We start from the raw sequence: 12,607 nt of genomic DNA, 5'->3' as shown, positions 1-12,607 counted from the left end.
ATGACTTCCCGACAGCCACTCTGTGTCCTCCCTCTCCCCTGAAATCAGGTGAGGGTGCAGCGTGGGGAACTGCCCTTTGCAGTGGTGCACTTGTCTGAGCTAAGAGTAACTGAATCCCTGTTGCCAGAGATGAGTTAAGAAATGAGATTTAACCTCATTCTAGCCGACGGTACCCAAGGAGAGGTTTGCTATAATAGAAATTCCTGGGAAAGTTATTCTTCCTTTTAAAAAAGAAACAAGGCAGGGCGCCGTGGTTTACACCTGTAATCCCAGCACTTTGGGAGGCCAAGGCGGGAGGATCATCTGAGGTCACGGGTTCAAGATCAGCCTGGCCAACATGGTGAAACCCTATCTCTACTAAAAATACAAAAATTAGCCAGGTGCAGTGGTGCACACCTGTAATCCCAGCTATTTGGGAGGCTGAGACAAAAGAACTGCTTGAACCCAGGAGGCAGAGGTTGCAGTGAGTAGAGATCACGCCACTAAAAAGAAAGCAAAAAAACTACTCTACCTTGTTTAAATCACTGTAATTTTGAGGCTTTATTTCCAACTCAATCACTACATGAATCCAGTTTTGTAGGGAAAGTATTTATATACACGCTCCCTGCCTGCCCCAAAAACTTAGAAGAATATACATCAAAATGTTAATGGTACTTAACTTTGAGTCAACATACTATTTTTATTTGGTATTTTCAACTGTCCTACAATAATATGCATTATTTGAGAAGAATAACGTTTAATTTTTAATTTTGTTTGGTTTTTAATTTTTCTCGCTCTGTGGGCTCAAGCTGTTTCACGTTTTATTAAAGAGATGACAAATTGCTAAACATGAGAGCTGGCTCTGTAGGGACATTCAAGGTAGTGGTCCTCAATCTTGCCGCACATTCCAAAGTCCCAAGGCTCAGGCCTCACCCCAGAAAAGTTAAATCAAAATCTGTTAGGGGTGGGGACTAGGCATAAGATTGTTTTGTTTTGTTTTGAGATGGAGTCTCACTCTGTCACCCAGGCTGGAGTGCAGTGGCACGATCTCGGCTCACTGTAACCTCTGCCTCCCGGGTTCAAGCGATTCTCCTGCCTCAGCCTCCTGAGTAGCTGGGATTACAGGCGCGCAGCACCACGCCCGGCTAATTTTTGTATTTTTAGTAGAGGTGGGGTTTCACCATGTTGGTGAGGCTGGTCTTGAACTCCTGATCTCATGATCCACTCGTCTCGGCCTCCCAAAGTGCTGGGATTACAGGGGTGAGACTCTGCTTAGACTTCGTTTTGTTGTGATTTTTTTTTTTTTTTTTTTTTTTTTTGAGACGGAGTCTCGCTCTGTCGCCCAGGCTGGAGTGCAGTGGCTGGATCTCAGCTCACTGTACGCTCCGCCTCCCGGGTTCACGCCATTCTCCTGCCTCAGCCTCCCAAGTAGCTGGGACTACAGGCGCCTGCCACCTCGTCCGGCTAGTTTTTTGTATATTTTAGTAGAGACGGGGTTTCACCGTGTTAGCCAGGATGGTCTCGATCTCCTGACCTCGTGATCCGCCTGTCTCGGCCTCCCAAAGTGCTGGGATTACAGGCTTGAGGCACCGCGCCCGGCCTGTTTTGATTTTTTTGAGATAAAGTCTCACTCTGTCACCCAGGCTAGAGTGTGGTGGTGTGGGGGCATGTATTTAAATACTTTCCCCTACAAAACTGAGTTCATATACTGATTAGTTGGAAACAACAAAGTCCCACAGTAACTGGCTTAAACACGGTAGAAGTAATTTTTTGCTTTCTCACATAAAGTCCAAAACATGGCTCACCACAGCCTTGACTTTCTGGGCTCAGCCTCAAGAATAGCTGGAACACAGGCACGTGCCACCATGCCCAGCTAATATTTAAAAGTTTTTCTGTGGAGATGGGATCTCACATGTTGCCCAGGCTGGTCTCAAACTCCTGGGCTCAAGCAATTCTCTTGCCTCAGCCATCCAAAGTGCTGGGATTATAGGTGTGAGCCACTATGCCCAGCCTGTAAGTATTTTCTAAAGCTCCTAGTGATTCTGATGTGCAGCCTAGGCTGACAGAGGAGAACACTAGCCACTGGAGGAAGGAACTGTGTCTGACTCATCTCTATACACTCTGTGCTTGGCACAGAGCGAGCACTCCACGAATGTTTGTGAAGGAACAGATGGGTAAAGTCCAAGAGCATAGGAGATTTCCCATGCAAGAAGCAGGACACACACCTGAAGGGGGTGGCTTACCTCGATGGCATAGCAGAAGTCGGCGCCTGCTGTGACCGCCATCATTGACAAGAGTCCCGTGCCAGTGCCAATGTCGAGAACCAAGGCCTTCTGTCCTCTGTCCTTCACCCTGCTCACGGCAGCCCGGATACCTTGGTAGTATTTTACATTCTAAGGAAGACACGGCCGTCACTTACTGCCAGTTATTGTAGGTAAGTGGAAAGGTGCTTTGCAAAGTTCTAGAGTCACAGCTGGCAGCGGCAGTGCAAGTCAGGGCCCTGTGGCCTTTCTGGCCCCTGGCGGAACAGCACTGGCTAAGTTGGGCAGGCCTTGTGAGTCACCCGACTGTCCCTGCTCCTTACTCACTCTTCTATCCTCTACTAAGTGATGCCAGAGCCCTGTAAACCATGTTCTCCTTTTTCCAACTGTTAGGTATAGCCAAGAGGACGACTAAGAGGGCGACTGAAAGGTAGAAGGACAGAGTAGGCTTGTTCCTTTCTGCATGCTGCTGCTCTCATGAGGGTCCTCTTGGTAGGGGCAGTTAATTGCAGACTCCAGCTTCTCCCAGTGATCCCATAACCAGCTCCTTGGGTCCCTCAGAGCTGCAGCCGTACTTGGACAGTGGTCCACAGGATCTCTCCTCAATGCTTGTGGCTTCTGGAAACCCTAATCTTCTTATTTAGTTTCTCAGCCCTAGGCAAGGTAACTGCTCCCTGCAGTCTCTACTGCTAGGTTACTCAGCGTTCCCATTTGCTTTCTAGCCCTCCCACAGCTGGGTAACCAGCTCCTTGTGTTAAAGTCCCTCTGTTGCATATGTAATGTGGCTTCTATTTTCCTTTACCGACTCTTAACTCAGAGAGCTTGACTAAAAAGTATTTTCCCCATCAGAAAATAACTTCTTTGTATCACGAAGATTTTTAGTTCTGGTCTTTAGTAACTCTTAACTCTCATGCATATGTAACGTGGCTTCTATTTTCCTTTACCGACTCTTAACTCAGAGAGCTTGACTAAAAAGTATTTTCCCCATCAGAAAATAACTTCTTTGCATCATGAAGATTTTCAGTTCTGGTCTTTAGTAACGTAAACAGATACATCTTTCATCTTTAACAGTCTGACTCAATAGGCACAGTGACCCTTCTGTTGAAAATAGCTAAAGATGATGGAAAAAATATGTGCAAATCTTTTAAATAGACTGATGACCTGCCAAATTAGTAAGAAATATTAAGAGGCTATTAAAATTTAAGGTAATCTGTTAAATAACAGCAGACAGCTAATACAGAACTGGCATCAAAAGGGCAATATTCTCTGACCACAGTGCCAACAAGTTAGAAATCTTAGAAATACAACTAAAGAAAAAAAAATTTTCAAACATTAAGAAACACACTTCTAAACTGATAGGCAAAAGACTAAATCAGACAGGAATTAGAAAATATCTAGAACTGAATATTCTTTAGAATTACCAGGCGTGGTGTGGTAACTCACAACTGTAATCCCCGCACTTTGGGAGGCTGAGGCAGGTGGATCACCTGAGGTCAGGAGTTGGAGACCAGCCTGGCCAACATGGTGAAACCCTGTCTCTACTAAAGATACAAAAAATTAGCTGGGAGTGGTGGCGCACGCCTGTAAGCCCAGCTACTCGGGAGGCTGAGGCAGGAGAATCACTTGAACTCGGGAGGTGGAGGTTGCAGTGAGCTGAGATCACACCACTGCACTCCAGCCTGGCAACAGAGGGAGACTCATTCTCATTAAAAAAAAAAAAAAAAGGCCGGGCGGGGTGGCTCAAGCCTGTAATCCCAGCACTTTGGGAGGCTGAGACGGGCAGATCACAAGGTCAGGAGATCGAGACCATCCTGACTAACACGGTGAAACCCCATCTCTACTAAAAAATACAAAAAACTAGCCGGGCAAGGTGGCGGGCGCCTGTAGTCCCAGCTACTCGGGAGGCTGAGGCAGGAGAATGGCATAAACCCGGGAGGCGGAGCTTGCAGTGAGCTGAGATCCGGCCACTGCACTCCAGCCTGGGTGACAGAGCAAGACTCCGTCTCAAAAAAAAAAAAAAAAAAAAAAAAAAGAAGAGGAAGAAGAAGAAGAAATAACGTTGCCTCTGAAGTAAAGCACAAATATGTTTAGTCTGGGTGAAATTTTTTTCACAGAAATATCTTATAGAACTATTGCACTGTTAAAGTACGTGCATTTATGTCTTGGATACCATCAGTATGGTACATTTATGTTACGTGTTTTTACCACAATTTTTTTTTTTTTTTTTTGAGACGGAGTCTCCCTCTGTCACCCAGGCTGGAGTGCAGTGGCAGGATCTCTGCTCCCTGCAAGCTCTGCCTCCCGGGTTCACACCGTTCCCCTGCCTCAGCCTCCCAAGTAGCTGGGACTACAGGCCCTGCTCGCCACCACACCTGGCTAATTTTTTTCTGTATTTTTAATAGAGATGGGGTTTCACCGTGTTAGCCAGGATGGTCTCGATCTCCTGACCTCATGATCCACCCACCTCGGCCTCCCAAAGTGCTGGGATTACAGGTGTGAGTCACCGTGCCAGGCCTTGTTTCATTTATTTTTTAAGTTAAAAACAAATTGATGAACAGTGTCCTCAATTGTAAACCAGGGATGGCACAGCCTTCACTTTAACGATGCCATTAAATTAGCTGTCACTTTTTAATGACCCAGTTTTGAAGATTCTACAGTGAAACTGGAACCCTTTTGGAAGGCAATGTGGCAGTGTCTATCAAGAATCACACCTATGTTCATAACCCTAGACTATGCCAAAGATATATGCATGGTAAATAAGCACATGAAAAGGTATTTGATGGCCAGGCACGGTGGCTCATGCCCATAATCCCAGCACTTTGGGAGGCCGAGGCGGGTGGATCACTTCACCTAAGGAGTTCAAGACCAGCCTAGGCAATACGGCGAAACTCCATTTCTACAAAACATATAAAAATTAGCCGGGCGTGGTGGCTTCCCTGTAGTCCCAGCTACTGGGGAGGCTGAGTTGGGGGCTCGCTTAAGCCCGGGAAGTCGAGGCTGCAGTGAAGCCAAGATCACACCACTGCACTGGGCAACAGTGGCCCTATTTCAAAAAAATAAAATTAAAATTAAAAACGGCAATTAAAACTACAGTGAAGGCCAGGTGTCGTGGCACGCACCTGTAATCCCAGCTACGAGGCAGGCTGAGGCAGGAGAATTGTTTGAACCCAGGAGACTGAGGTTGCAGTGAGCTGAGATCTCGCCACTGCACTCTAGCCTGGGTGACAGTAAGACTCTGTCTCAAAAAAAAAAAAAAAAAAGTTGAACTCATAGAAACCCAGAGAATGGTACCTGCTGAGGGAAAGGATCTGATGTTTCAGTTAGGATGAGTAAGTTCTGGATATCTGCTGTACGGCATGGTGAACTGTAGTTAATAAAGTACACTTAAAAATTACTAAGTGAGTAGATCTTAAATGTTCTCACCACACACAAAAAAGTATGAGGTGGTACATATGTTAATTAGCTTGATTTAATCACTTCACACCATACACATACATTCATCACATTGTATACCATAAACATAGACAATTTTCATCTCGTTAAAGCTGGGAGATTAAACAACAAAAAAAAAACAGAGCCAGAAGCAGGACCCAGCCTCTCAACAGATTTCCTGACCACTACACCATACTGCCTCTCAGTGTCATTTAACATCATGACCCCCAGGGATTTTTAACCTTCTTGTAATCCAAGACTTCAAAACACCCCACATCAAGACAATAGTTTCCTTTTACACTTACTCTGTCTTTGTCATGTAGCATATCTGCATAGGAGGACCTAAAAAACAAAAAAGACAGGTCAGCAACCTTTGCATGATACACATCAACACACAAGAGTATTCACATATATACAAACATTCCTAAACAGATAGAACAAACGTGCCATCTATTTTAAACTATTTTTTGGTTGTCTTTTATTTTTTTGGGGGCGGGGGGAAAGGGTCTCACCCTATCACCCAGGCTGGAGTGCAGTGGCGTGATCTCGGCTCACCGCAACCTCTGTCTCCCAAGTTCAAGCGATTCTCATGCCTCAGCCTCCCAGGTAGCTGGGATTACAGGCACTCACCACCATGCCTGGCTAATTTTTGTATTTTCATTAGAGATGGGGTTTCACCATGTTGGCCAGGCTGGTCTTGAACTCCTGACCTCGAATGATCCGCCAGCCTCGGCCTCCTAAAGTGCTGGGATTACAGGTGTGAGCCACCGCGCCTGGTCTATTTTTTTGTTTATTTTTAAAAACAGGATCTCACTATGTCACCCATGCTGGAGTGTAATGGCTATGAACAGTCTCAATCTTTGGGCACTGCAGTCTTGAACTCCTTAGCTCAAGAGATTCTCTTGCCTCAGCAGAACTACAAGCATCCGTCACTGTACCTGGCCACTTTATTTTAATAGAGTTTTAAGTTGTTATTCTCTAGTGCTGCAGAAAAGTCTCAGAGAAAGATGTTCTCAGACCTAAAAATGCTCCAGTAGTTAGCTGTTGGGAACAGGCCACAAAACTGGCCATTAACAAAATCTCTGCAGCACTGTGACATGCTCTTGATGGCTATGATACCCACACTGAAGGTTGTGGGTTTACCAGAATGAGGACAAGAAACACCTGGCCCACCCAGGGCAGTTTTCGCTTAAGGTGTTCCTCAACTACAAACAATAGCACGAGGGGTCTGTGCCTCAAGGACATGTTCCTGCCGCAGATAACTAGCCAGATCCATCCCTTTGTTTCCCCGTTTTAATCTATAATCTATAGGAACAATGTTTCTCACTGGCTTGCTGTCAATAAATAAGTAGGTAAAACTCTGTTTGTGGCTCTTCGCTCTGACGGCTGTCAGCCCCGATTCCCACTCCACACCCTATATTTGTGTGTGTATCTTTAATTCCTCTAGCATCACTGGGTTAGGGTCTCCACTACTGAGCTGGTCTCAGCAGTTAGCCCTGTCACAGTAATTCCACAGCCACTAGCGTCCTGATCTTGTTATATGCTATACATTTTCCTCCTCAGGAGAAACTCAGACTCAGTCTTCCTAATACTTGACCTAACCTTGCGTACATCTGTGCCTGGGGGTAACCATTGATGTAATATTAGGGAGAGCAGCTGGGGAAAGAGAAGCACTCACATACACCCACTGTATATGTGACAGGCACCCCACTGGGTATGTTCACTTAACATCATCAGGGAAAACTAAGAGTTCACCAATACCGTTCTAAGGGCAGGAGAGTCACTTCTCCATATTTCCTATTGCAGTAATTCACACATTGAAACTCAGGCGGGGTCGGGGTGAGCACCCAAAACTAGGCAGGCCCTCCCACACTTTCTGGGAATTCTAGGGGACAGCTAAGGAGCTCACACTAAAACAGAGGCCCTCCAGCCTTGGGTCAACACCAGAATCACCAGAAAGCTTACTTGAAATGCAGAGTCCCCCCCTCCTCCCCCGAACACACACACTCTCTCTCTCATTGAGAAGGCTGGGCTAACGGGCTCCAGGCAATTGTGTCACAGGCGGTCCACATTCCACACTTTGAGGAGCGGTGCACTGAAAGAAGGGGGATTTTTTTTTTTTTTTAATGGCATGTCAAGGTTTTATATCTGAAGCCAGCTATGGATGCTTAACTGAAATGTAGTCATTTCTACCTCTGCTCACTACTTAAAAGGCATCTCACTCACCACCTTCCTGGTCTCTTCACACGCTTGCTGCCCACCATTCCACCGACATCACTCTTGGTAACCACCACCAGCTCACTCCTGCAGCTGATGTCAGTCATCAGGATCTGGGACTTCCTAGTGCCTCTGACCCTGCTAGACACTCCCTCTTTCTTCCTTTCCACGCTGGCCATCTCCCTCGTCCTTCTCCCTTTTGCCTCCTCAGCTATTCCGGGATTCCTTCTTCAGCCCTCTACCTTTCGCATTTCACATCCCCTTGAGAAACAGCAACCTCTCCCAGTTTCAATTCTAATAACTAGAAATTCTGTCTCCAGACCCAAAATTCTACCTGCATTGGCATCTCTATGTGGATGTCCAAACTTAAACGCCCGATCTCCATCGTGTTCCTCTCCCCGACGCCACCGATTCCTCCTAGGTTCTCCCTTACACTCCCATCCACTTTGTCATTCTAACCAGAAGTCGTGGTACTTCTTGAATCTTCTCTCTCCCACCATCATATGCAGTGAGTTACCAAACTCAAGCTCCCCCGAGCTGTCTCCTCTGGGACTATGCAGCTCTGGGACTGCAATATCCCCAAATGCTCTCCTCTCCATGCTGCTCTCAGTGAGTGTTCCAAAATGCAATCCAATCCTCTTTCTCTCCTGTTTAATATATCACTTAGAAAATAATGTCCACGCCAGCTGTAGTGGCTCACACCTGTAATCCCAGCACTATGGGAGGCAGAAGCAGGTGGATCACCTGAGGTCAGGAGGTCACGACCAGGCTGGCCAACAGGTGAAACTCCCGTCTCTACTAAAAATGCAAAAATTAGACAAGTGTGGTGGCAGGTGCCTGTAATCCCAGCTACCTAGGAGGCTGAGGCAAGAGAATCACTTGAACCTGGGAGGCAGAGATTGCAAGAAGCCGAGATTGCACCACTGCACTCCAGCCCGGACAACAGAGTAAGACTCCGTCTCAACAACAAAACAAGAAAATGTCCAAAATGTTTAGAAATATTTTAAGCCCTGGCCTGGTGCAGTGGCTCACACCTGTAATCCCAGGACTTTGGGAGGCCGAAGTAGGCGGATCATGAGGTCAGGAGATGGAGACCATCCTGGCTAACACGGTGAAACCCCATCTCTATTGAAAATACAAAAAATTAGCCGGGCATGGCGACAGGCGCCTGTGGTCCCAGCTACTCGGGAGGCTGAGGCAGGAGAATGGCGTGAACCTGGGAGGCGGAGCTTGCAGTGAGCCAAGATCACGCCATTGCACTCCAGTCTGGGCGACAGAGCAAGACTCCGTCTCAAAAAAAAAAAAAAAAAAAAAAAAAAATTTAAGCCCTAATTCTGCACCAGACACTGTATTACACTTAATCATCAAACAATTCTAAGATAATTGTATTACACTGTGAGATAATGTATTATCATATTGAAGTATATATTATGTTAGATTAAGGCTCAGAGAAGTAACTTGGCCGAGAGAGTAGAGAAGTGGCAGAGCTCGGACTTAAACTTGTGTTCCTCTTCCTGCATTTTGCTACCACCCTTTACAAAATGACCCCGCCTATGCTTTCGGCAGCCTCTCTTACCATAGTACTTTTGCACCACACTCCAGACACGCTAAACTGCTAGCTGCTCCGTAAACTAGCCCATCTGTGTTTTTTGTGTGTTTTTTGTTTTTTTTTTTTGAGACAGAGTTTAGCTCTTGTTGCCCAGGCTGGAGGGCAATGGCGCGATCTCAGCTCACGGCAACCTCTGCCTCCCCGGTTCAAGTGATTCTCCTGCCTCAGCCTCCCGAGCAGCTGGGATTATAGGCGTGCGCCACCATGCCCAGCTAATTTTGTTTTTAGTAGAGACTGGGTTTCTCCATGTTGGTCAGGCTGTTCTTGAACTCCCGACCTCAGGTGATCCGCTCACCTTGGCCTCCCAAAGTGCTGGGATTACAGGCGTCAGCCACAGTGCCTGGCCTGTTTTTGGTCTTTTTTTTGTTTGTGAGACAGGGTTTTACTATGTTGCCCAGGCTGGACTTGAACTCATGGGCACAAGCAATCCTCCTGCCTTGGCCTCCCAAGTAGCTGGGACTACAGGTGTGGGCCACTGCACCCAGTCACAAACTGGCTCATCTGAAAGCTTACATGTAATCCCTACAGCTCAGACTTCAGCTTCTCTTCCTTTAGAACTGAGAAATTATTCAAACATTACCTCCCACCCCAAGTCCAGCTGGTTCTTGTTGCTTCCATGACCTTTTGTGCCTTTATCTCACTGTGCTGTAATCTTTTTTTTTTTTTTTTGAGACAGAATCTCACTCTGTTACCCAGGCTGGAGTGCAGTGGCACAACCTCGGCTCATTGCAACCTGCACCTCTCGAGTTCAAGTGATTTTCCTGCCTCAGCCTCCCAAGTACTGGGAATTACAGGCGCCCACCACCACTCCCAGCTAATTTTTTTGTGTAGAGACGGGGTTTCACCATGTTGGCCAGGCTGGTCTCGAACTGCTGACCCTCAAGTGATCCCAAAGTGCTAGGATTACAGGCATGAGCCACCGTGCCCGGCCTTTGTGCTGTAATTTTTTATGTGCCCGTCTCTTCCACAAAACTGCATGGTCCTTGAAGATGAGAACGGGATCTTCCTCATCTGGTATCCACAGCCTTAGCACAATGCTGGCACACCGAATGCACTTAACGATTGCTACATAACAACTCACATACTTTTTTTTGAGACAGAGTTTTGCTCTTGTTGTCCAGGCTGGAGTGCAATGGTGCGATCTTGGCTTAACACAACCTCTGCCTCCCAGGTTCAAGCAATTCTCCTGCCTCAGCCTCCCAAGTAAGCTGGGATCACAGGCATGAGCCACAGTGCCCGGCTAATTTTGTATTTTTAGTAGAGACTGGGTTTCTCCATGTTGGTCAGGCTGGTCTCAAACTCCTGATCTCAGGTGATCTGCCCACCTCAGCCTCCAAAGTGCTAGAATTACAGGCATGAGCCGCTGTGCCTGGCCAACAACTCACATACTTTTAAATATTTCTTCTAAAGGAAAAAAAAATTTCATTTTTTTCATTCAAAAGAATTTAACCATATGATGAACACTGTCACCATTTCAGTAAGGCAAGTAAATGATTCAACTTCCTCAACACTACTGAGGCTTGGGTTTTCTTTGCTCCACTAAACAGATGCTGAGACTCTGCTAAGGCTGCTACATAATGTCTGACACTCCACACAAGTATGACTTTGCCTAACCACCACATATACCTACCTGGCTGAGCAGACCTGCTCAGCACCAACACCAGCACTCATCGTAAGCACTGGGTGACAGTCTAGCCCACGCTCAGACTGGATCCCAAGGCATCTGCTTTGAGATCAGTGCCCCACCCAGCTGCAGCCTGCTATAAACCAAGCCAGTACCTTGCAATCTCCTGGTGGTAATCATAGTGTTCATCCTCCTCCAGCCACTCCACAGACCCCGTGGTCGGATTGGCCCGACTGCAGAAGATCTTCATGGTGCCCACCAGCTCCCCAGTTTTAGCACAGAAAAGCAGCCTTGCCAGTTGAGTTCTTGTGGACAAGTCTGACTGTCAGAAACCTATTAACATCAGAAGGAAACAGGAGGTGTATAAACAAACGAACAGAAAAAAATCTATTAACAGCATAATGCCCCAAAATGTGGAGGGGGGAGGGGAGACAAAAAGTGGGGGGAAAATCAAGAAACTGACAAAAATGTCAAAGCCACTGACAGTATTTGTTAATCAATATTGTAAATGTTTCCAGCAGGAGTTACTTGGTTTTATAACCAGCATGTAACATTTAAAAAACTACAACAGATTTATACAGATGTCTGGAAACTTCAGCAGGCTTCAGTGCTTCCAAAAGGGTCAAATGAGCCTCACAGGTTCATCTAGGTACAGCCCTTAAGGCTAGGAGAAGAGATGGGGTGCTGGTAAAAAAGTGCCACCAATACTGCCTTTGTATCCTGAACCCTTAGCTTAAGGAAAAATATGAAGATAGAGCAAGTCAAACCGGGAAAACTTTCATCTAAACAATATATCACAGCAACACATAAACCTAAAAATGGGTAACGCCAGGAATATAATGATGAGCAAAAACAGCAAATCACACAACACATGCAATACGACTCCATTTCTATGAAATTTATAGCTACGCAAAATGGAATGATACATTCTTCAGGAATCACACTAAAAAGCATAGCAGGGAACCAGGACAGTTCACTTCTAAAAGAGAAGGGAGAGATGGAATCAAGGAGGGGTACACAGACTTCAAAAGTATTGTTCTTTTTCTTAAATTGGGTGGTGGGAACATAAATGTTCATGGTATTACCATTCTTCTTATTTTTAAGATGGGGTCTCGTTATGTTGCCCAGGCTGGACTCAAACTCCTGGGCTCAAGCATTCCTCCTGCCTCAGCCTCTCCAGCAGCTGGGACTACAAGTGAGCGCCCTACTCCCAGCTAACACTAGCATTCCTTATGCTTCATTATTTTTTATAGTGATTACTACTTATCTATTCAAATTTTAATTTTAAAAGCAATTTTTTAAAACTTTCCTTCAACTAAAAAAATTCTGCTTCAAATAAATAAAATGTCACCAGATTCAAGTCTTGTATGGCCTGTCTCTCCAAAGAGATCTATGTCTGGGAGGCAGAGAACCACCACTGCTCAAAGCCTAAAGGCACTCCTCAGCAGGTGTGGGCTCTCCCAATACCCTCTCCTCTTACCATTC

At 46.0% G+C, this 12,607-nt stretch overlaps 1 protein-coding gene across 6 annotated transcripts in view; it reads right to left on the bottom strand.

Annotated features, from left to right (window-relative positions):
- PRMT7 (protein arginine methyltransferase 7) overlaps positions 1-12,607 on the bottom strand; it is a 48,612-nt gene that overhangs the window by 32,217 nt on the left and 3,788 nt on the right. For 4 of the 6 annotated variants that reach the window (XM_033219777.1, XM_033219780.1, XM_033219781.1 and 1 more), the window contains exons 2-4: positions 11,278-11,455; positions 5,978-6,014; positions 2,223-2,372 (exon numbers count right to left, since the gene is read on the bottom strand). In XM_033219777.1, coding sequence (XP_033075668.1) covers positions 2,223-2,372; positions 5,978-6,014; positions 11,278-11,372 — 282 coding nt within the window. In that variant the 5' untranslated portion in view covers positions 11,373-11,455. The remainder of the gene's footprint in view (positions 1-2,222; positions 2,373-5,977; positions 6,015-11,277; positions 11,456-12,607) is intronic. The other 2 variants (XM_033219779.1, XM_033219783.1) reach the window with 1 other exon arrangement.

Source organism: Trachypithecus francoisi, unplaced genomic scaffold (assembly GCF_009764315.1).
Source record: "Trachypithecus francoisi isolate TF-2019V2 unplaced genomic scaffold, Tfra_2.0 Lachesis_group10, whole genome shotgun sequence".
Lineage (NCBI taxonomy): Eukaryota > Metazoa > Chordata > Mammalia > Primates > Cercopithecidae > Trachypithecus > Trachypithecus francoisi.
Note: the sequence above shows the minus strand (reverse complement) of the source record. Positions and strands in the feature narration are given on the sequence as shown.